General features: G+C 38.9%; 1 protein-coding gene across 5 annotated transcripts in view; it reads right to left on the bottom strand.

The window, feature by feature from the left end:
- The window catches only part of TBC1D30 (TBC1 domain family member 30), a 119036-nt gene that overhangs the window by 54267 nt on the left and 40420 nt on the right, over positions 1–24349 (bottom strand). Inside the window, exon 1 of one of the 5 annotated variants that reach the window (XM_020990194.2) lies at positions 1230–1967. The exons of 3 other annotated variants lie outside the window; for them this stretch is intronic. In XM_020990194.2, the coding sequence (XP_020845853.1) occupies positions 1230–1386 (157 nt within the window). In that variant the 5' untranslated portion in view covers positions 1387–1967. Of the gene's footprint in view, positions 1–1229; positions 1968–24349 lie in introns of those variants that run through there. One more of the 5 variants, XM_020990195.2, reaches the window with a different exon arrangement.

Here is a 24349-nt window from a genome sequence, read left to right as displayed (position 1 = left end):
CTCTGTATCTGGTGTTGGCGTTAACACTATGTCCACAACTAAGAAAGTGCCCTCAAGCAAGGATTCTCTGAGATTTTGGAGAGACATACATGCTGGTGTGTTTCAACGATCAACAGCTTAATGAGGCTGGACTCCAGGGGCAGGTGATTGGAAATTCACTTTCTGGTGTCCACCTGCCACCCACAGCCTACCATGAGCTTAGCCCAGGGTAGGTTGGGTGTTCTAAAGAAGGAGGAGCTCTGCCACCCTGAATTGTGCATCTCCAGGAAGCACGTATTGTATGCACATTGTTTACATACACACCCCACTTGGGGAAAAGGCTTAGTAGGGATGTAGCCAGAATAACTCTACAACTCCTGTTGAGCTTCCCAAGACCCCTTACAAAGGACCTCCTGCCCATATAGGCTAGTCCCCTGAATGAGAGGAGAAGACAGACTAGTCTTATCAGGCACTCACATACCTCCCAAAGATTCTCTTCCTACCTGTCCTATAGCACCAAACCGGAGCCTAAATCTCCCTCTCTTTCTTCCCCCAAGCTGCCTGGACCCCGAACTCCTGCCCCTTGGGACTCCAGGTGTCTATAAAGCAGAAGGAGCAAAGTAGGGGCTCGAGTTTCTAAGCTTAGAAACAAATCAACAGTCTTCCTTGTCACCTACATTGAGACTAGACGTGCCAAGCCCAGGGTAATCAAGTAGGGGAAAGAGAGGAGGTACAGGAGGCGGAAACCCAGCCAGTTCAGTGGCCCGGTCAGGCACCTATCTATGGTAGGCACCCATCTTTCTCACTCATGAGGCTGGTGAATGGGCTAGACAGCCACTCCTGTCCAGGCCTTTGTGCACTGTCCCCCAACCCGCCTGTGGTCAAGCCCTGCACCTTCTCTCCCCCAGACAGGGATTCAGTCTCTCCAAGGCTGCAACATCCTAAATGCTCCCACCCAGCTTCTGTTCCAGGCTACCAGTGAAGGCAAAGGAAGGGTCAAAGACCCGTGGGTATCACCCCAGTCTCTACCATGCAGCGCCACTTTCAAACCCAGGGCGCATGGGGGGAGGGAGCCACTAAACAGGTACGGGGAGTGCTTTTCTTCTGAGCAGCAATAAGAGAGCGCTTGGGGCTTCTGGGTGTGTTAGGGAATGCGGGGAGGTGAGGGGATTGGAGTGTCAGAGGCTCTGGCTGAGAAGGGAAAGGGGAGCCAGGGCACGTGAGGGGCACGAGAAGTCCAGGATCCTCACCCGGCTCCAGGGTGCAGAGCAGCCGAGGTGCGGTCCGGGAAATACAGCTCCGTTTCTTCAGCACGTTGCTGAGGATGTTGCCTACGCCTCCCCCGCTCTGCCGTTTGAGGCATCTCCCACCTCGTCTCAAGGAGCCGGTCAGCTTGTCCTGCCTCATCGGGAACCGCCTTGGGCTCCGAGAAGGCTACCATCCACTCCTCTCCCCACCGCTGGCTCTCCTCTCAACTGCCCGGGCCCTGGCAACAAGGAAGTCAAATAGCGGGTTCTTTGCTGGGGAGGAGAAAGCGGCTGTGGCTCAGCGCGCTACCCAGAGGACCCCTTCGAGATAAAGAGGCGATTCAGGGCAGGAGAGCAGGTCTAGAGGCCATGATGAAAGCCGGGAGGCGCCGAGGGAGCTTGGTGAGCAGAGGCCGGAAGACATCTGCAGTGCAGAGACAGCACAGCCGAGGGATGGAAGAGGGCTGGGGGGATGGGGAGGGAGAGAGAGCGAAAGGAGAGGGCTGCTGCTCCCGCCCACAATCCCAGCACCATCAAGCTGAGGAGAGGCAGTTCATTCAATTAGCTCATATATGCCTTGATTAACACATGCCCAGCCTGGCTCAGTCACTACTTCCAGCACCTCGGAGAGTGGGCGAGCTAGGAAGAGCGCAGACGACCCGGAGTCCAAAGCAGAAAGGGAATTCTAAGCTCAGCGCTTCTTCCCAAATATAGGGAGGGGCTCTGGGGAGGGTTTGGGGAAGAGGTATTAAAGGAAGCAAATAGCGTTGTTGTATTTGTCCAGGCACTGCGCAGATTCAGCAAAGGGCTGACTTTTGCAAATAGAGCACTCTCCAATGACAACTCCTTTATGTAAGCAACCTCAAAACCTAAATCATGCCTAGGCTCGAATTTCTGCACTATTCAGCTGACCAGCAGACCAAATCTGGTCCGTGTGACACACAATGGTCAGCAGACTGTGAAGTGCACTCTGTAGTCCAAACTCCTTGTCACCACCCTCTTTGTTAGCAGGAAACTGATGTGTAGAAATAAAGTAAAAAACAATGACTTATTTTTAAAGGATCAGCTTGAAGGGAAAGAGTTCATGTTCCTACATCAAAGCACAATTTCACACTCAAATACTTCCTATTGTTTCCCCAGCCAGATAGATTTTGAGTGCTACAGGGAGGGTTAGGCCTTTCCTATGACTGGGATATGGGTCTTATTTCTGTTTGTGAATACAGGGTTTTTCCAGAAACCAATCAAGTGGGCTCCCAAAGGAGAAGAAAATTTAAATTCACAGATTCAAAACCACTGCCACTGGAGAGGAATGCTGCTTAACCCCAATGGGAATGGAGAGGTTGGGAGAGAGATAAAAAGGAGAGGAGAGAGTAAGGTATGCTAAACTAGTGTCTACTCAGCATTAGCTAGCTATGTGTTCTTGGGCATGTAACTTAACCTCTAATCCTCAGAGTTCTCATATGTAAAATAGGAAGAATACTATCTCATCTCAACTATTTCAAAGGGTTGTTCTGAGGACCACTCAGAGTAGCATAAGTGACAGTGCTTTGAGAATGTTAGCTAAAATGCAAAACAAATGTAATACATCCACTGATAAGTAATGAGTTTAGTGAATGGATGCAGCACTGGACTCAAGCCAGAACATCCAGGTTTAGGGTCCAGGTCAGTTAATTATTGTAAGCAAGTTAATTAACCCCTCTGCTCACCAGAGTTCTCTCAGCTAGAAAATAGGGTTAATAATATTTGTACTACCTCCTTCACAGGGCTGTTGTGATAAAAGTGCTTTGTAAGCCTGAAAGTACTATATATAAATATGAGCTATTAATATGTTTTTAAAGATCCAATCATTTTAGTAGCAGTAGTTGAGACTGGAAAACTGGAATAATCTTCCCAAATCTCAATTTTAAAGAAACAAACACTGTCTTTTACCAAAAACTTTAAAAAACTCTTGTAAGTCAAATGGAACATGACCTTATCATTACCCACAGAATAGCATTAAAGTTATTACTTTGTTTATCCTAGAAAATGAAGGTTCCATATAGATAGAAGCACCATTTTGCTAATCCTCAAGTTCTGGATAAATCACCACTTCCCTTCTTCAATTGAACATTTATTGGAAGAAGGCACAAAATCTTGCTGACTGGTGCTGCTACTCTCTCTTCTTGACTTGTCCCTCATGTCTTTGTGGTCATTTTTTATTGACTTCCATCACATTCACTGAAGCAGCCATTCCAAATCTTCTCTCCTTAATAGCATAACCCCATTTTCAGACCACCACTCTCCCAGCAGATAACCTTGAGTAGCAAATTTCTCTATGCCTCAAAACCTCTCTGACTTTACCCATGTTCTTCTTTCTTCCAGTTTCAAAGAATGAGATGGCCTTCATCCTTGCCTGAATTAATCCTTCTAATTGTTGCTTTGATCCCTTTTCCTCTTGTCTTTTTTTATTCCTGAATCTCCTTTGTTTCACCAATAATTTCCTCTATCTCTTACCTTTTGTTCCTTCATCTCTGCCTATAAATATATAGCTGTCTCCTCATGACTTAAAAAAAAGAAAAACATTGCTTGCTTCTATTAGCCTCTTTCCTCTTTTTAACTGCCTAACTTTTTGAAAGAATCATCTATATTTGCTACTTCCATATCTTTGTCACTTTATAACTCTCTATTCCTTTTTTCCCTCCAATTCTCACTTTCTTTTCCTGCCATGCTATTCAAAACTGATCTCTTCAAGGTCATCAATCACAAGGGTCTATTAACTGTCAGATCTAAAGGCCTCTTCTCAGTCCTCATCCAGAGTTTCAGGGCCTGGGTTCAAATCCCAGCTTGCTCCTTCCTACCAGCATGACTTTGGACAAATCACTTCACTCTTCTAGGCATCCATTTGCTCATCTAAAAAATTACATAGCTGGACTAGATGACCTCTAGTGTTTCTTCCACCTCTCAGTCTATGATCCTATGAATATTGTTGTTGTTCTTATCATAATTAGTACAATTCTGAACAAAAGGCAGGTACTAAAGAAATACTTGCAGAATTAAAAAAGAGCTTTCATTTGAATTAAAATCTATTTGTGTACAACAAGGTCTCTCTCATACTGACAGAGCAAGCAAGAATTGAGGGATAAAGATTCAATTTAATTCAATAAGTATTTTACATGCCAGGCACTGGGTCAGGCACTGCAGATTAAAAAAAAATTAAGCAGTCCCTGCTCTCAAGGAACTTGTAATTTAAAATGAACATTCATTTATTCCCTAAGCTTTATAATAAAAGGAAAACTCACAGCTGGGGGGGGAGAGAATTCAAACTCTAAGATATTACTTTCCAAAATCCATAGAATTGGAACCTGAGCAAGCCAGCAAAACATTTTAAAGGATGCAATGATCAACAAAGGAGTTAAGCAATATTGTTTTGTTTATATTATAGAAGAAAGCCAGGGCTGCCAGCTTTTATAGCAAATAGATAATTAAACACTAAAATACAATACTCTAAAAAGCAACATGGCACAAATATAGTATCCCATTTATTATGTGACTCATCACCCCTTTTCTTTTTTTTTTTTTGTTGGGAAAATCTTTTTTCCACAAAAAAAAATGGAATTCTAAATAGGCTTATAGGTAACAAAAATGTTATCTCTTATTTTGTATGACCTAAGTTAGCTTCCCACACAAATAAATTCAGATTTGATTTATTACTAATCAGGCTTACAGCCAGATTAGTAAAGTCATAATCACATAAATTAGGTATTGGCAATATACGGCACACATGCCAAAAATGGTACACAGGCAGATCTCCACTGGCACGTAGACTGGTTGTTGCTGCCATCCTTGACCCCATCCTTGACCCCATCTCCTATGATAAGGCAATGTATATAGCATATGTTCACCACCCTGAGTCCCTGCACATTTGAAGGATAGGGGACATAACCTTGGCACACCACTTTTCAAAGACTGCTGATTCCAGACACACCATTGATGAAACAAACTAGGGCACTCCCCCCAAAAGCAACAAATGGAAAAGCTCATGTGAAAGCTAGCAGATGAAGATGCTTAGTCTTGGGAAGCCAAAAAAAGTAATGAAGGAAAGGAGTACACATGTATGCACTTACACACTCACACCCATGCACACACACACATATACACATGAATGAATAACTATGTGTTTAAAAGAGTTTAATCAAAGCCTCTGGGAGACAAACTCAGAGAACTGGATTTGTGATCAGAAAACCTAGGTTTGAATCCCAGTTGTTACTGAGTTTGGACAAGGCACTAGGGTTTCAGCTTCCTTTTTTGTGGGAAGAGAAGGTGTTTGGATTCAGTGATCTCCTAAGGTCCCTTCCAGTTCTAAATCTGTGATCCTATTGAGATCCTTTCCAGGGCAGTGATTCTATAAGAGACTAAAATGTCACTTCTCTAAACACGTTGCTATCCTGCTCCTCCACATTCCTATTTATTCATGTTGAGTGTTATGAAATATTAACTTAAGACACACCTTCACTGAGCAAACGGTGTTACTGGACAACAAACTCTTTCTAAAAGGGATCTAGGAAGATTATGAAAAGCTTCAGGATACACTTGAGAAAAGGAAGGTCAATTACAACAAAGAGTTCTATTTAGATTGTTAAGGAAATCAGATAGATTCAGAACTGGTTAGATGGCCAGACTCAGAAAGTACTGCTTAATTCTTCAGTGTCAATGTGGCATGAAGTCTCCAGCACATCTAGGGTTAACCCTATCAGGGCTGTTATAACATTTTTATCATTGACCTTGATAAAAGTATCACATTTGCTGACAATACAAAGCTAGGAGAGATAGCCCACATACAAGCCAAGTCAGGATCCAAAAAGATCTTTACAAGCTAGAGAATTAGGCTGAATCAAACAAAGTGAAAATCAATAGGGATAAAGTTCTATACCTGGATACCAAAAAAAAAAAATCAACTTCACACGTATAAAATAAGGGTAGCAAAATTAGAAAGCATTTGTTCTCAAAAAGATCTGGGAATAGGGAGAGGGGGTCAGTGACCTGAAACGTAGACTCAGTGAATCAGGAGTGTGATTGGGCAGCCAAGAAAGTTAATGTGATTTTGGTCTGCATTAACAGAGACAGAAAATTTCCAAGAATATGGAAGTGACAGTCCCACTGTACTCTGCATTTTTCAGACCTCACCCAGAAAAGTGCACTTAGTTCTAGGTATAAATCACTTAAGGAGGACGTTAATAAGCTATAGATTATCCAGAGGAGGCCAACTGGGATGGTGAAAGGCCTTGAGTCCAAATCACATGAGGATCAATTGAAGAAAATGGGCACACTTAGCTTGGAGAAGAGAAGATTCAATGGGCACCTGATATCTGTGTTCAAGAATCTGAAGAGCTGTCATGTGCAGGAGGGAACAAACTTTTCTTGTTTGACCCCAGAGGGTAGAACCAGAAGCAACGAATGGAAGTTACCAAGAAGAAAATTTGGGCTTGATATTAGGGAAACTTCCTAACAACTAGAGTTGTTCACAAGTAGAATGGGCTGTCATAGAAGGCAGGGAGCTCTCCCTTCTTAGAGGTCTTCAAGCAGAGACACCTGGCACTCTATCCACTACACCACATAGCTGCCCCCAAAACCATGTTATTAGCATGGATTAATATCTCCAGTGTGCATAACAGAGGAACACAGGCCCCATTAATTACTCCTGTCTCCAGTCCCAGGTTGCACCAGAGATGTCACTTAGCAGGGAGCAGGTTTGGCCCAATGCCAGCCTCAATCAGACGTGTCAGCTCTTACAGGGAAAGAACGCACTGTAGCTAATAGAATTTATCACCAATTCTCTCAAGCTTAGACCATCCTGATACTAAAAACTTGAGTGCTGGGGGCAGCTAAGTGGCGCAGTGGATAGAGCACCGGCCCTGAAGTCAGGAGGACCTGAGTTCAAATCCATCCTTAGACCAAACACTTAACATTTACTAGCTGTGTGACCCTGGGCAAGTCACTTAACCCCAATTGCCTAAAAGTAAAAAAATTAAAATTAAAAAAAAAAACTTGAGTGCTGCAGAAGATGCAAATGATAGGTCATTTGAGGAATATTCTAAATGAGGGAAACCTATGGTCCAGGAGCCAAAGGTAGAAGGTTACATAGTTGTGAGTGTCATTGCTTGAGATAGCCCTAAGCAAAATTGTGAAAAGAATTAATTATGATTTTGCAACCATCATACTTTCCTTTTCCTCTATCCTGGAATCTTTTCCCCTTTCCAATCTTATGCTCAGCTGGCTGTCAATGAATTTCTACTAAGATGTTAACTAAGAAACTTTCAGTATAATACTACCACCATTGGTCTCTGAATCCCAAGTAAATTAACATTTTTAAAAAGAAAAGTCTTCCTTTGCTTCTGACTTCTACTGACCAGAGTACATCATACCAGTGCTTCTGGGGCATATTCAAGCTTAAGTCTCTACCTCCTTCCCACCTTCACCATTCAGAATATATACTATACAAACATACTCACATGAATGAGACAGTGAGTTGACCATGACATAAGATGTTCAAGTAATGACTGTATGACTAATTATATGAGATACTATAACGAGAATTCATGCTTCAAGTAGGGATTAGATTAGATGACCTCTGAGGCTTCTATCTAGTCTAAAAATCTATTATTCTGTGAAGGGAATCAATACACAAAAATGTGACACGTGAACTCTGAAAATGTGCCAACCTGCTCTAAAAGATTCTTTCTTCACTCCAAATGAGGTGACAGGGCTTGCCCCATCAACAATTCCTCGATTTTCCTCTCTCTCTTTCCCTCCCTCTTTGCCTCCCTCTTGTGCTTTCCAAAGTTACCCAAAATGTAGCTAAGTCTATGACTTTCTCTCAGTACTCTCTCTACTAGACCTCTGCAGTTTTTGATACTATTGGTCACTCCTAACTTCTCACTCCTGGATAAATCTGTTCTCTTTGGGTTTTCCTCTGACCCATTTGATCAGACCTTATTAGTCTCCTGCTAACTGATCATCCTTTTCCCATCCACTAAGTATGACTATCTCCTAAGTCCTATTCGGGGCAGTGATCTCTTGTTTACATATATATGTTGTGTGTGTGTGTGTGTATACGTATGTATGTATGTATGTATGTATGTATGTATGTATGTATGTATGTGTATGTATGTATGTATATACACACATATAAACATGTATATATACATATATGCACACATACATAAACATTTATATACATATATAAACATTTATACATATACATATATATAAATATTTATATATAGACATATATAGACATTTATATGTATATATATATATATATATATACATATATATATATATACACATTTATTCTCAATGATCTCATCAGCTCCCAAAGGTTCAATTATCATCTCTGTGAAGAGGAATCCCAAATCAACGTATCTAATTCAATTTCACATTACCAGCTCCCAATTTTGTTGCCCAGAGAAGTTCGTCAGCATTGTACATCAATTTCATGACGGCATGCTTGCCCGGGTTCTGGATAATGGACAATGCTCTCACGCTTTCCCAGTCACCAATGGAATGAAACAAAGTTGTGTGCTTGCTCCCATGCTTTTTAGCATGATGTCTTCAGCCATGTTGTCAAATGCTTTCAATGAAGATGAACACGGCACCAACGTCAGCTACCACACTAATGGTAAATTCTTCAACTTGAAAAGACTATAAGCCAAGACCAAAGTGGAGGGAGTGTTGGCGCATGATTTTCCATTTGCAGATGATTGTGCACTCAATACAGCCTCTGAAGCTGAGATGCAACAAAGTATGGATCAATTCTCTGCTTGTGCTAATTTGACCTAACAATTAACCCCAAGAAAAGACAGGTGCTCCATCAGCCACCAACATACCATCCATATGTGGAACCATTGGTTACAGTAAATGGAGAAGTTTTAAATGCTGTGGATAAGTTCATTTACCTTGGTAGTATACTTTCCAGGGATGTACACATTGATAATGTGGTTGACGCATGCATTGCCAGAGCTAGCTCAGTGTTTGGGAGGCTCCAAAGGAAAGTATGGGAGAGAGGAGGTATTAGACTAACTCCCAAATTGAAGGTCTACAGACCATTGTACTGATCTCATTGTTGTATGCCTGTGAAACCTGGACAGTATGTTAGCGCCATGCCAGGAAACTCAATTGCTTCCATTTGAATTGTCTTAGGAAGATTCTGAAGATCACTTGGCAGGATAAGATGCCAGACCCTGAGGTCCTTTCTCAAACTAAACTGCCAAGCATTCAAACTCTGTTTCAGAGGTCACAACTCCGATGGGCTGGCCATGTTGTTGGAATGTAAAACATACACTTGCCAAAAAGACTATTTTATGGAGAACTCTCACAGGGCAAGTGTTCACATGGTGGTCAGAAGAAGTCATACAAGGACACTCTCAAGGTCTCTCTTAAGAACTTTGGATTTCATTGTGTGACATGGGAGACACTGACCAGCACAGGACTGCTCAGCATGGCATTCCCACATCAGAGAAGGTGCTGTGTTCTATGAGCAAAGCAGAATTGAAATAGCTCAAGAGAAACGCAAGATATGCAAACTTAGAGAATCTGCTCCAAAGGTTCACATGGACTATTTGTGCCTGACCTGTGGTAGAACATTCCGATCTCATATTGGTCTGGTCAGCCACAGTTGGACACACTAAAACTTGACTCTAGCATAGTGATGTCATTTTGGTCCTCTCCAAAAACAAAGGACAATAACAACAGCAGCTCCCTGTTAGACATCTCAAACTCCAAATGACCTAAATGCAACTCATTAAATTTCCCTCCCAGCCTGAAGGCTCACCTCAACCCATTGAAACCCAACCCTCCTCAAAACTTATCTATTTTTGAGATCATATTTTAATTACTCAGGCTAGACAACCTCAGAGTCAGTCTATACTCTTCTTTGTCCCTTAATCCTTATATTCTATCAATCAGTCAATGCTGTTACTTTCCCTCTGAAATTATCTCCCAATTACACTATATAGACCTTTTGTATATAATTATTTCAATGTGATCTCCCCCATTAGAATGTGAGCTCCTTGAGGGTACTTACTGTGTCTGAGACTGTGTGCTAAACACTGGGGATACAATGCTTGCTGACTGACTCCTCACTTTCTGTTGCCCCAATCAGTTACCAAAGAATTCCACTTCTATCTCCAAAACATCTCTCCTATTCCACCTAATTAAGGGAGGAAACAGATATAGAATGGTTCAGATGAAGGGCAGTTGACAAATGTCCTTCAGGAGCAAAAACAGGTCATCTAACAATGCCACTATGTTCATAGAGCATTGTAGCATAACAGATGGTAAAGCTCAGGACCTTAGGAAGCACTGGTAAGAAAGATTGCAAGGCTCAGTGGTCTATCATTTTACCATAAGCATTAAAGTTGGTTATTTACTAATAATCCAAGTAATGGGAGCAGTCATATCCCCAACTAATGATCACTGAGAAGGGGATAGTGGTCCTGACTCTGGATTACCTCCTACTCTAGTGGGGTTGGGGGAAATCAACATCAGAAAACGTCCAGTGACTGACTGGTGGAAACTAGATGGAGCAAGGGAGTGGTATTGAAGAGAAATGCGACCCCTCCTGGCAAGGGGCTGGTTAGCCACAAAAGCCAACCAATCCAATGATCCAAATCCATTAATAAATGTACCTACTATGTTCCAGGTACTGTGCTAAGCATTGGGAATACAATTAATAAAAAGAATGGCAGGCCCTACCCTCAAAGAGCTTACAATCCAATGGGAGGAGACAACATACAAAAAGCAGGAAATTGGGGGATGGGGATGAGGTGGAGAATACCCTTTGGAATTTAGATTCTTCCCAGTTTGGAAAGAGGAGAAACTAATAAGAGATCAGCTCTTGGAGTGAGCGTGGAAGGGATGGGAATAGACAAAGGTTTTCAAGTAGGACTAGGATGGGATACGTGGAACATAATGAAGAAGGAAGGATGAAGGGTAGCAGCAGTGCAATCATAGAAAGTGTTGACCAGGATACCTGTAGTTTCCTTCCACAAGATCATGAAGAGTGATCCTCTGAATGACCTCATATTGGGGCATCCTGATCTAGTGCTGTGATATTACCTATAATGCAATCTCTCAAGGAACTTATGGGGACCATGATGGAAAGCTGATTTTTCAGGAAAGAGAATAACTGAAGTCCCCTGCAACGAGGTACACAGAGCTTCAGGAAGACCAATGCACTCCATAGGACAGTGGAGGGCAGCAAAATTAACAACAGGAAGCAACCATTGGTGTTATCTGCTAAGAATTAAGAACTTCAAGAGGAATGATGCAAAGGAGCCACACTGACCATTTGGCAAAATACTGATGCCATCTGCTGGAGAACCTCAGGGACAACAGCTCTGCATCTCAGGGAAATCAGGTGTGGCCTGTGCTAGAAGCCACGGACGATTGCAAGCAGAGAGGAGACTTGGTAGGCACGGATGGCCAAAGAAATCATGAAGACCATCCAAAAAAGGACCAGACACAAGCATCCACCTGGGATTGCAAACATAACCTGAGCAGGAGATGTGTGACCCCCTGTGCCATGCAGATTTCTGCTTCTGCCTGTACCTGCTTTTGCCCCGTATTTTCAGGATCTTTGGGCATCAAAGAGAAGTATAGAGCCAACTGGCTAACTCTCTTGGGGCTGCTCTAAGGAGCTGTAGTGGGACTTTTGAAAAAGCAAGAAGCAGTGCTTCTTGGCTGACTGTCTCAGCCTTTCAGGGCCCAGATGTGATACAGGGAGAAGATATGCAGAGAAAGAAGCTAGCTGTTCCTGCATGGCAATTTGGCTTTATTCAAGAAAAAATGGCTAGACCATATCCTTTGACCAAACAGTCTCATCACTGTGTATACACCTCAAGGAAGTCAAAGACAGAAACAAATATCCAATATATAATATAGTCATAGCAGCAGTCAGGCTGTTGGCATTTATTAGGTGCCTGCTACATGGCAGGCATTGTGCTAAGCATGGAGGATACAAAAAAAGGGCAAAAATTAACCTCCTTACAAGGAGCTCACAGTCATATGAAGGAATACCTGATCATAGCAAAGAACAAGGAATAAAGAGGGTTCCCATCTACTGTGGAATGGCTGAAAAATCCATGGTGTATGAATATAAGGAATTTCATTGTGTAGTAACGAATGATGAAGATGAGTCATTCAGAGAAACCTGGGAGAGTTTTATCAACCGATGCAGAGCAAAATAATCAGAATAAAGAAAACAATATATGCCATGTGACTGACAATGTAAATGAAAAGATCATTTTAATAAAATGTAACTCTAATGAAAAAAAAAACCTAAAGGTTCCAAAAGGGCAAATAATAACACATAAAACATACAGCAACAGGGAGGGAGACTCCTAGGCCAAAATTTGAATACATTGTCAAGATGTAGTTGCTGTATCCAAAGTTTTTGCCTAATTATTTTTGTTAGGGGGTAGAATTCAATTTGGATGTGTGTGTTGAAGTGCCTATGATGCTAAAACAAAAGGCATCCGGAAAAAAACCCTGTTTTTGTTTGTTTGTTTTTTTAAAGAAGCTAACCACATGAGCATCCTAGAGGATTTCCTGGGTACAGAGAGCTTAGACATCAGACAGCAGGTTTTGTATGGGCTATCATCAATGAACTGAAATCAATAATCACTACCAGTGTAAGATGATGGCGTAAGCTGGAACAGGGTAAGGTGGTTTCTCTCCCCTCTGTGACCTCTGAAACAGAGTGCTTGATAGCACTCCTTGCCAAATGACCTTTGGGTACATCTGTTCCTATGATTAGCATGAGGGACAAGCTACAAAAGATAGGACATAAGAAACTGGAAATTCAACTTGACCAGGAACGGTTATACCCAGCTGATCTTCACAGATTTCTTGTTCCCCTTTACAGTTTGCTTTTTTTTTTAAGCTATAGTGAACGCATTTAGCCAATATGTTGTCTGTTCACTGGGGCTATTCTGAGAAGAGGGAAGAGTGGAATCCAAATAGAACCAAGAGAATGACAAGTGATTTTGAGAAATTAATCCATTGCCCTAGGCTGCCAGCATGGAATCTGGGAACACTAAGGAAGGTAGGGACAGTTAAGTACTTTTTGAAAATATATAATTTTTTAAATTTTGATTTCCAAATTCTCTTCCTCCCTCCAGCTTCTCCCCAACCCACTGAGAAGGAAAGCAATGTGATACCCATTATACATGTAAAGTTTATACAAAACATTTCTATACGTAATCTAAAATAAGTAGCTCAAGCTTCAAGCACCACCTATAAAGCCCCTGAGGCAGAAACTCCCAAACAGAAGTTATACCCTCTCTGAGGTCTGCCTAAGGCAAACATACAAGTAAGTGATTGAGAATATACAGGCATCAGAGAAGGGTTGCTCACCTGTAGTTCCTATTTCTCATGAGCTCTGTATGAGCCATATTTGTTTTCTCTAATCTGAAAACAAAATTATTCATTCTTTGAGCCTTATAAACAAGAGAAGTTTTGACAACACTATATGGTGTCAGATAACTTAGTTCCATTTCCAGATTTTCTGGGTGGGGGCAATGAAGCAAAGAAATAAGAATCCCCCAAAGTATACTCAGGCACTTCATGCCAGGTGAAAAAACACCCTGACACAAGGATTACACTAATATGAAAATGAGTCTGCATTCCTTGAGCAATCACTGGCTACATAGATTGATTACTGCTAGCAATATGGGCAAAAAAGGAAAGATGACCCACATAATCAAGAAAGCAAAATCCATGTGATCAGTCTCATTGCATGTCTGGATCAATAGTACTAACTTCACTATATCAATATTTTAATAGATGTAACTATACTAAATAGTCATACTGATATGTAAAACACCTTTTTATGTTTAAAGAAATATTTTAAAACATAAGAATAAATGAATCATTCTTTAATATGAGAAGAAACATCTATCTAAAAACCAAGAGCTAGCATCTATCATGAAAAAACACTAGAGGCCTTTCCAATAAACTTGAGGTAAAGCAAGAATGTTTACTGTCACCACTGTTCTTTTGCCTCTTTTTGTATTCTCAGTGCTTAGTTAGCAATGTGCCTGAAACATAATAGGTGCTTAATAAATGTTTACAAAGAAAAAAGTTCTAGAAATGCTAGCTATAGCAATGAAAATTAAGATTAAGAGAATAAGCATAGGCAAAAGAGAAACAAAATTAATTTTGCAGACGATATAAGTATCAGACTCTTAGAGATTAAATTAAAATTCATTTGAAATAATAACTTCAATAAAGTATCAGGATACAAAGTAGACCCACAAAAATTATCAAATTATATGTATATCTACATATAGCCAACAATATTCAACAGAAAAAGAGAATAGAAACTACTTTCAAAATAAGTATAAAAAATACAAAATATCTGTAAGGCACCCTCCCAAGGCACACAGAGTAATTACATGAATACAATGACAAAATTCTCATTACAGAAATGACAGTTTTAATAAAAAGTACAAATTCAGTACCACAGCAATATAACTGCCAAAGGGTTATTTTATAGAACTAGACAAAATAATCACAAATTTCATCTGGAAGAACAAAAGGTCAAGAATCTCAAGGGAAATAATTTTTGAAAGGAGGAGGAAGGAAAAGGCACAGAGTACTAGAACTCAAACTATACTACAACAACACTAACCATTGAAGTTATCTGGTCCCAGTTAAATATAGAAAAGTTGATCAATGGAACAAATCAGGTATACAAGCCCCAGAAGCAACCAAACATAATAGTAGTATTCAATAAACAAATTAGAGAAGCCAGGAAGGAGATATCTTTCACAACTATGGATAAGAGAAGTGATCTTGATCAAACAAGGCACAGAGAAGATCACAGGAGATAAAATGGACAGTTTAGATTACATAAAATTGAAAAGCTTCAGCACAAAGAAAATCAATGCAATTAGAGGAGAAAGAGGTAATGGGGTGGGGCAGTGAGCTCTGATAAAAGCCTAACATCTAAAATACATGGGAAATTTATATAAATATTTAAGAATAAAAGTCATTACCTAATAGCTCTTATTCAAAGGACATAAATAGGCAGTTCTCAAAACAAGAAAAACAAGCCATCTACACCATAGGAAAAAATGCTCCAAATCACCAAAAGGAGACATGCAAATTAAAACAAATCTGTTGTTCCACCATATACCCACTAGATTGGCAGATAACAAAAAAATGAAAATTACAGTTTGGGGGAGGAGGAAGTTATTGGTGCTATTCAAGAGGGCAGATACAGTAATATACTATTGGTAGAACTGCAAATTGGTGCAGCCATTCTGGAAATCACTAAACTATACTCATCTGTTGACCTAAATATACTAAATAGACCAAACCCAAAGAACTCAGAGACAGAAGGAAAGGACCCACATACACAAAAATACTTATATCAGCACTTTTTAGACAGCAAAGAACTAATAACAAAATGGGTTCCCATTGACTGGGAATGACTGAGCAAACTGTGGCATAATAATGTAACAAAATATCATTGCACTTTAAGAAATGATGCAAATGACAAATTCAGTGAAACCTGGGAGGGCCTGAACTAACTGATGTGAATTGAGAAGTATAGAACCAGAAGAATAATTTCACTTATTGACTTTATTATTGTCAAGAAAAACAACTATGAATGGCTTGAAAACTATGATGAATTTAATAACCGAACATGACATCAAAAGTCAGATGATGAATCATATTTTCAACTTCTGGCTGAGAGGTAATAGACTAGCTTTACAGAGACCAGCCAATGTACAGAACCAGTTAGCTTAACTATACTCATTTGTTGAAAAAGAGAGTTTTATTTTTGAAGGGAGAAAGAGAGTTGCTGAAAAGAGGAGGGAGAGTATAATGACAGTGAAACAAAAAAAAATTAAAAAAAGAAATTAACAGAAGGAGCAGAAGGAAATTCAGAAGGGACACAGACAATAGAGCAGTGTTGAAAATACCTTGATAAATGTCATATACACTTTAGGAAAACAAGCTATGTGTCAAAGAGATTCACATGATCGCATACAATGCTCTTTTTGTGTTCTTTACATAAGGAAATATATCTGTGGGCATTTGTCAAGCTCATAAAATAACAAAATAAAAATAAAATAATGGCAATATCTACAATGACTTTAAAGAGAAAGTGGCATACTTAGAAGGGAATTTTGATAAGCGCAAATACATCCAGCAAACCAAATATACCAAAACAGAATAATTTTCAAAAGCTGATGTATACTTTAATCATCATGAACAAACACATTCTCTCACAATACAGGATGAGTATAAAAACATTTCAGAAACTGTGTCCAATAATATATGCTGAGACCTGCTGCCATAGCAAGGACCATAGAAGGAAAGGTAGAGCTAAGTAGGAATACTCCTAGAGACAGGCATCAGATATGACCATGGCAAAAGCAACATGAACAAATTACCTCCAACTTATAGAAAAATATTAGAGGAATAAAATTCATCAATATTTGGCGGGCACATACAAGAGAAAACTCGAACACTGCATTACCCAAGTAAGGGCAACAAAAAGGAGACGTGGATTGGAGTCTAGGAAATGAAAATATGTCAGAGGTATTTGATACCACTAATCAATAGCTGAAATTAAAAGCCAAAAGATTAGGATGATATAGGGAGTCAAAGGACCCATAAGAATAAAATAAGTAATTCAACACCAATCAAAAACACATGTGAGAAGCAAAGCAATTAGAGCAAAGGGAGAGCCCTGAAGGAAGGACTTGGAAAATCTGTGGTCATCTACATAGTGCGCCCCTTGGATCAAACCTGAAACAGAAAGCTTACCCACCATTGTTAACATAATGAATGACAGAACAGTTACACCAAGGGAGTTGACTAAAACTCAAGCTTCTCTGCAAACCTAGAAAGTGACAGATCTGGATAAGATCCATAATTATTGGCTTAAAAGCTTCAGAGTAATGCATAAATTACTAGGAAAGCACTTCACCAGCTTGCTCTCTAGTCCCATATTTTTTAACAGAAGGCATCACATATTTATCAGCAAAAGATAAGGATACCAGTGACCCCTCCAAATGAAGACAAATTATATGTTCATATTCTTTTTACAGACTATTCACGGCTTGCATTGCTAAAAACATCTACAAACACTTGAACAACAACAACAACAACAAAAACCCAACAACATATTGGCTGAAGAACAACAGGGATGTGCCAAAAAGTGCCAGAGTTCTGACTAAAGAAGCAACCAATCATGACTTCAAAAGACTGGGGATAAAACATACCTTTTACCTCTTTACATCAGAGATAATGGACTAGAGCAAGGGTTCTGAACCATCTTTGTGTCGTGGACTTCTTTGGCAGTCTGGTGAAGTCTATGACTCCCTTCTCACAAAACAATGTTCTTAAATGCATTAAATAAAATTTATGGGACTACAAAGGAAACCAAACATACTGAAATATGGTTGTCAAAATATTTTTTAAAAAAAAGTTCAAAGATTTCAGGTTAAAAACCCTTGGACTATAGAATACAAAATAACATGTGCATTCTCAAGGCTGGCCAACGATGTGTTGTTTTGTAACAAATTCAGCTTCTTATACAATCCTCTTTCCCATTTTTCTTTGTATATTAAAATGATTATATTTGTTGATGATTAATTTGACAAAAAATAAGAGGAAATTATGTGTGTGCACATAAATAGAGAAAGATGAAAAAAGAAAGCCCTCTTAAGTGATTATCGATTTGGTTGTTATTGAACGTACTACCCAAAACTGCTCTAACATTTGCTCTACCTTTTTTGATTATTGCAAAGTCTTTGACTCAATTCTACATACGTGTCTTAGTCATATACTGAAAATCCATAAAACAGAACCAAGCAAAGTCAAAAGGTTAGAACACTAGAGTATTTGATGTCCACATGGAACATTCTTCTCTTTTTAAAACATACCAGCAACAAAATAATGTCGAGAATAATTTACATAGAATGCGGCATCTCCAAGGGAGATAATATAAATACATTATGGTTCTGCCTAACCTTAAACCTATCATCATCACTCCAGAATATGACTGAGTGTAGCTTTTAAGTCAAATGTGTCATACCAAAAAAACTTTGTATTAATCATTTGCCGAACTGAGATGACAAGAAGTTTTATTGCTCCACTGCTTGCTATTTCATCTCATGAAAGTTTCCTCCAATGATACTGAAGCTTCATTTTGACTCAATAATTGTAAAGTTCTTAATATGCACCCCAAAAATAGAGACTGAAGGCTTTAAGTTTGATTATAAGTCCAAATTGGACCAATGAATGAAGGTGAAACATACAAGAACCTTGGTTGGTTTTTTTTCCAGACAAGGCACACTAAACATAAGACTATCAAGCTAGCAATGATATCAAGATGCCACATAACAAGATAACAATCATGATGATAATGATGATGTAGGCACATAATGGGAGAAATCAAAATTATGTAGGAATAGGATGAGACACATATCATCTCTGTTATCCTGATGCTATTAAGACTTCTGAGGATGCTTTCCTTGAGCCAATAGAAAGTGAGCTATATCCTAAATACTTTTATTCAATTACCAAAAGCAGTGATTTTATCTTACAATGGTCTGAAGAATATTAAATGTGTGTACATTAGGAGACTGATTTGCACCCTGAAGTCAAAATGTAATAGGAGAACACAGAACAACTACCTCTTAACCAATACCATTGTTAACATATACTTTAACCATTATAAAATGTACAACAAAGGATTCTTAACCCTTTTTGTATCAGACTCTTGTGGAAGTCTGGTGACACCTATGGACCCCTTCCCAGAATACTGTTTTTTTTAATTGATAATTTAAGGAAATGCTAATTTTTCGTTAGAGAGGTTAGTAAAGTAAAAATGAAGTTTTTCCCATTTAAGTTCATGAAACCCCTGCAATTTATCCATGAACTCCAGGTTAAGAACCTCTGACCCAAAAGATGTCTGAACAAAAATCTGCATGACATTAATGAAGCATAAGGCACATCACCCTAAAACAGTTATAGAAGAAAAAGTAACACTTTACCACCAAAAAATGATTGATAGATGCTCCCAAAGCAGGCAATAAACAGGTTAAAAATGTACATAAGTACTTTTGGAACAAAAAGACCTCACTTCACATAGCAACATGAAAGGCTGACAAAAGGTATATACCACCGGATTTGTCAAATCTAACTGAAAATGGTTTATCTCTGATAGCAGCCTATGAAATAACTGGGATCCAGGGATGGAATCAAAAGGCATCTTATGGGTAATACCCGTGTGAATTCAACCAAGAATTTATCAAGAAAGAAGCAGCAAACAAATGGCTAAGTCATAATAGATTTTGTTTATAGAAGTGGAGAGGTTTCTGATAGTGATTCAGAATCAAGTTTTTGCCACTAGAAACTAAGATTGTCTTTAGGAAGCCCAGACATACTGGCCAGTGAGGATTATGCAATGAAATGGTGAAAACCTTACAACACATTCTGACAGTTTACAAAAATTTGGCATCTACTGGTTAGCTAGAAAGATATGATCAGGTGGCTAGAATTCTATATTCGAAACTCGCTGTCTTTTATAAACCAAAAGATAACAACTTCCCATGCAAAAACCTCAAAATATTCTTGAGAATTCTACAAATAAACTGTACTCCAACCAAAGCAGCACTGCAGACATAATGTTGCCACATTTGAGCATAACACTGATCCATAAAAACTTAAGAACAATGCTTTTAATAGAGCCATATCAAAAACTCAATCTCCAAATTATATACAACAAAAACCTTTCAAAATGAGTGTCCTAGCAAAAGAAATGAAAACCACGTAGCAACAGAATGAGGCACATATTATTCCTTTCACCCTGTATACTATTGGAGTTATTCTAAAGATGTTTTCAATGAATCTACAGAAGATAAAGTCACATCTTGATACTCATTCAATTATAAAAAGCAGGCATTTTAACCTCCTGTGCAATATCCCCACAACACTGAATTTTAAAAGATAATCTTTGGATCATTTCTATCTGAACTCCATCAAAAAAGAGGAGAAAAGTGGGGCAATAATCAGTCAGTCAAGAAGCATTTATTAAGCACTTCCAGGTGCCAGGCACTATGTTAATGCTGAGGATACAAAGAAAGGCAAAAACAATGTCCCTGCCCTCTAGGAGTTCACATTCTAATGGTGGAAACAACCTGAAAATAATTGTACATACAAGATACATACAATGCAAAAGGAAGGTAATCTTAGAGGGAAGGCATTAGCAGTGAGGGGTAGAGGATGAAAAGAGGCTTCCTGAAGAAGGTGGGATCTGAGCTGAGTGTTGCCCAGGGAGCCAGGAAGTAGAGGTAAGGAGGGAGAGCATTCCAGGCATGAAGACCAATGGTAGAGCATAGGAAGGAAATTAAAGAACACTGGAAAGGTAGGAATGGGCCATGTTGTAAAGGGCTAAATGCTAAACAGAGTGTTTTATATTTGATCCTAGAGGTAATAAGAAGGTAATGGAGTTGCTGAGTTACTGAGAGGCACAATGCAGTCAGACTTATACTTTAGGAAAATAACTGTGGTAGTTGAGTGGAAGATATATTGGAGTGGGAAGATATCTGAGATAAGGACAAATGAGGAGGCTAGTGCCATAGCTCAGAGTGAGGTGATGAGAGCCTGCATCAGTGTATTTGGCTGTGTGAGTGGAGAGAAGGGAACATATAGAAGAGATATTATGAAGGTAGAAGGGATAAAACTTAGCAACAGATCAAAATGTGAAGTTAGTGCAGGAGTCAAGGATGATATGAGGTTTTAATAGTAAAATATAGGAGGTGGAGCCAAGATGGCAGAGCAAAGTCAGGGACTCACCTAAGCTCTCCCCCAAACAACTACAAATACCTTTTTTTAATTAATTTATTTTGATTTATCAACATCCATTTCCATAAGCTTTTGAGTTTTAAATTTTTCTCCCCTTCCCTCACACTTTCCCTCCCCAAGATGGCGTGCAATCTAACACAGGCTATACATATACATTCCTATTAAACATATTTTTACATTAGTCATGTAAGGAAGAATTAGAACCAATAGAAGGAAGCGCAAGAAAGAGGAAACAAAACAAAACAGAAGGGAAAAAAAAGAGCAAATACTATGCTTCTATCTGCATTCAAACTCCATAGTTCTTTCTTTGTATATGGGTAGCATTTTCCATCATGAGACTTTTGGAGATGTCTTAGATCCTTGCATTGCTGAGAAGGGCTAAATCTATCAAAGTTATTCATCACACAATGTGGCTATTACTGTGTACAATGTCCTCCTGCTCCTGCTCACTTCACTCAGAATAAGTCCATACAAGTCTTTCCAGATTTTTCTGAAGTCTGCCTCCTCATCATTTCTTATAGCATAATAGTATTCCATTATATTTATATACCACAACTTGTTCAGCCATTCCCCAATTGATGGGCATCCCCTCAATTTCCAATTCTTTGCCACCACAGAAAGAGCTCCTATAAATATTTTTGTACGTGTGGGTCCTTTTCCCATTTTTATGATCTTTTTGGGATACCCTAGGAGTGCTATTGCTAGGTCAAAGGGTATGCACATTTTTATAGTGGTTTGGGCATAGTTCCAAATTGCTCTCCAAAATGGCTGGATCATTTCACAACTCCAACAACAATGCATTAGTGCTTTAATTTTCCCATATCTTCTCCAACATTTATCACCAAATACCTTTTAAAAATGACTCTAAACAAATTCTAGAGCAGCAGAACTCACAAAGAGACAGAGTAAAATAAATTTCCAGCCCAAGACAACTTGTAAGGTCAACAGGAAAGGTCTGTTGCAGTAGGGTGAGAGAGGAGTGCAATCTAGCACAAGCCATGCCAGAACAGACTGGGCCCCAGCAAACTAGGAGCAGGCCTCAGGGCAACTGAATCACTCATAGTAATGGTGGTTTCCAGAACTCTCAGTTCACAGATGCCAAAGACAACTTACAAGGTCAGCAGGAAAGGTCTGTAGCACCTGCGTAAGAGTGGAGTCCAAAAACCCAATGAGGAGAAAAATGTCTTAAAAAGCAGAATTAGCCAAATGGAAAAGGGGTTCCAAAAGCTCACTGAAGAAAATAATTCTTTGAAAATTAGAATGGAACAAGTGGAAGCTAATGACTTTATAAGAAATCAAGAAATAATAAAACAAAACCAAAATAATGAAAAAATAGAAGACAATGTGAAATATCTCAAAGCAAAAACAATTGACTTGTAAAATAGATCCAGGAGAGATAATTTAAAAGTTATTGGCCTACCTGAAAGCCATGATCAAAAAACGAGCCTAGACATCATCTTTCAATAAATTATCAAGAAAAATAGATATTCTAGAATCAGAAGGTAAAATATAAATTGAAAAAATCCACTGATCACCTCCTCAAAGAAATCCTAAAATGAAAACTACCAGGAACATTACAGCCAAATTCCAGAGTTCCCAGGTCATGGAGAAAATATTGCAAGCAGCCAGAAAGGAATAATTCAAGTATCATGGAGCAACAGTCAGGATAACACAAGATTTAGCAGCTTCTACATTAAGAGATTGGAGAGCTTGGAACATGATATTCTGGAGGTCAAAGGAGCTAGGAGTAAAACCAAGAATCACCTACCCAGCAAAACTGAGTATAATCCTTCAGAGAAAAAAAAATGGAAATTCAATGAGAATAAGGACGTTCAAGCATTCTTGATGAAAAGACCAGAACTGAATAGAAAGTTGACTTTCAGATACAAAACTCAAGAGAAGCACAAAAAGGTAGACAAGAAAGGGGAATCATCAGGGACTTAATAAATTTAAACTGTTTATATTCCTACATGGGAAAATGATATTTGTAACTCATGAGACCTTTCTCATAATTAGGGTAGTTAGAAGGAGCATATATAGACAGAGGACACATGTATGAGTTGAATATGAAGGGATAATATCTAAAAAATAAAATTAAATGGTGAAAGAGGAATGTACTAGGAGTAAGAGAAAGGGAGAGGTAGAATGGGATAAATTATCTCACATAAAAGAAGCAAGGAAAAGCTTTTGCAGTGGAGGGGAAGAGGAGGGAGGTGAGGGGGGAGTGAGTGAAACTTACTCTCATCAGAATTGGCTTAAAGAGGGAATAACATACACACGCAATTGGGTATAGAAATCTATCTTACCCTACAGGAAAGTAGGGGGGTAAAGGGGATAAGAGAATGGTGGGGGGTGATAGAGAGAGTGCAGATTGGGGGAGGGGGTAGTTAGAAGCAAAATACTTTTGAAAAGGGACAGGATGAAATGAAAGAGAGAATAGAATAAATTAGGGGGTAGGATGGAGGGAAATATGGTTAGCAATAGTAACTGTGAAAAAAATTTGGGGGACAGCTAGGTGGCAGAGCAGATAGAGCACTGGCCCTGGAGTCAGGAGAAGCTGAGTTCAAATCTGGTCTCAGACTAGACACTTGACACTTACTAGCCGTGTGACCCTGGGCAAGTTACTTAATCCTAATTACAAAAAAAAATAAATTTGAAGCAAGTTTCTCCAATAAAGGCCTCATTTCTCAAATATATAGAGAACTGAGTCAAATTTATAAAAATAAAAGCCATTCCCCAATTGATAAATAATCAAAAGATATGATCAGTTTTCAGATGAAGTAATCAAAGCTATCTATAGCCACATGAAAAAACACTCTAACTCACTATTGATTGGAGAGAATTTGGAACTCAAACTTTTAAAAACAAATGTTAAAAATCATTTTTAAGTGTAACTGGTGGAAAATAAAATTCTAAACAAATGCTTAAAATAATACAATTTAATTATATGTAATTATATAATAATAAAAATTTTAGTTTATTATTTAAGTACTAACAATGAAATAATATAAGAAGATCTTCCTCCATATATCATTCCCATCATCCTATCTGCTACTGTAATTATACCAAGAATGCTTTCAGAGATCCTACAGAAGACAAGTTTACATATTAGTCCTCTTACTAAACCAAAAAGAAAAAAGTTATTCTATCTACTTGTGCAACAATCCTTAGAACATTAAATATAAATGAATAATAGTAGGATAGCAACTTGTCCAAGAAATGTTTCTATCACCTCCGCCGAACAAGATGAAAATGAT

The sequence above is a fragment of the Phascolarctos cinereus genome, unplaced genomic scaffold, assembly GCF_003287225.1.
Source record: "Phascolarctos cinereus isolate Bilbo 61053 unplaced genomic scaffold, phaCin_HiC Scaffold_1;HRSCAF=81, whole genome shotgun sequence".
NCBI classification, from domain to species: domain Eukaryota; kingdom Metazoa; phylum Chordata; class Mammalia; order Diprotodontia; family Phascolarctidae; genus Phascolarctos; species Phascolarctos cinereus.
The sequence above is the reverse complement of the archived record's forward strand: the minus strand, read 5'-3'. Positions and strand labels throughout refer to the sequence as shown.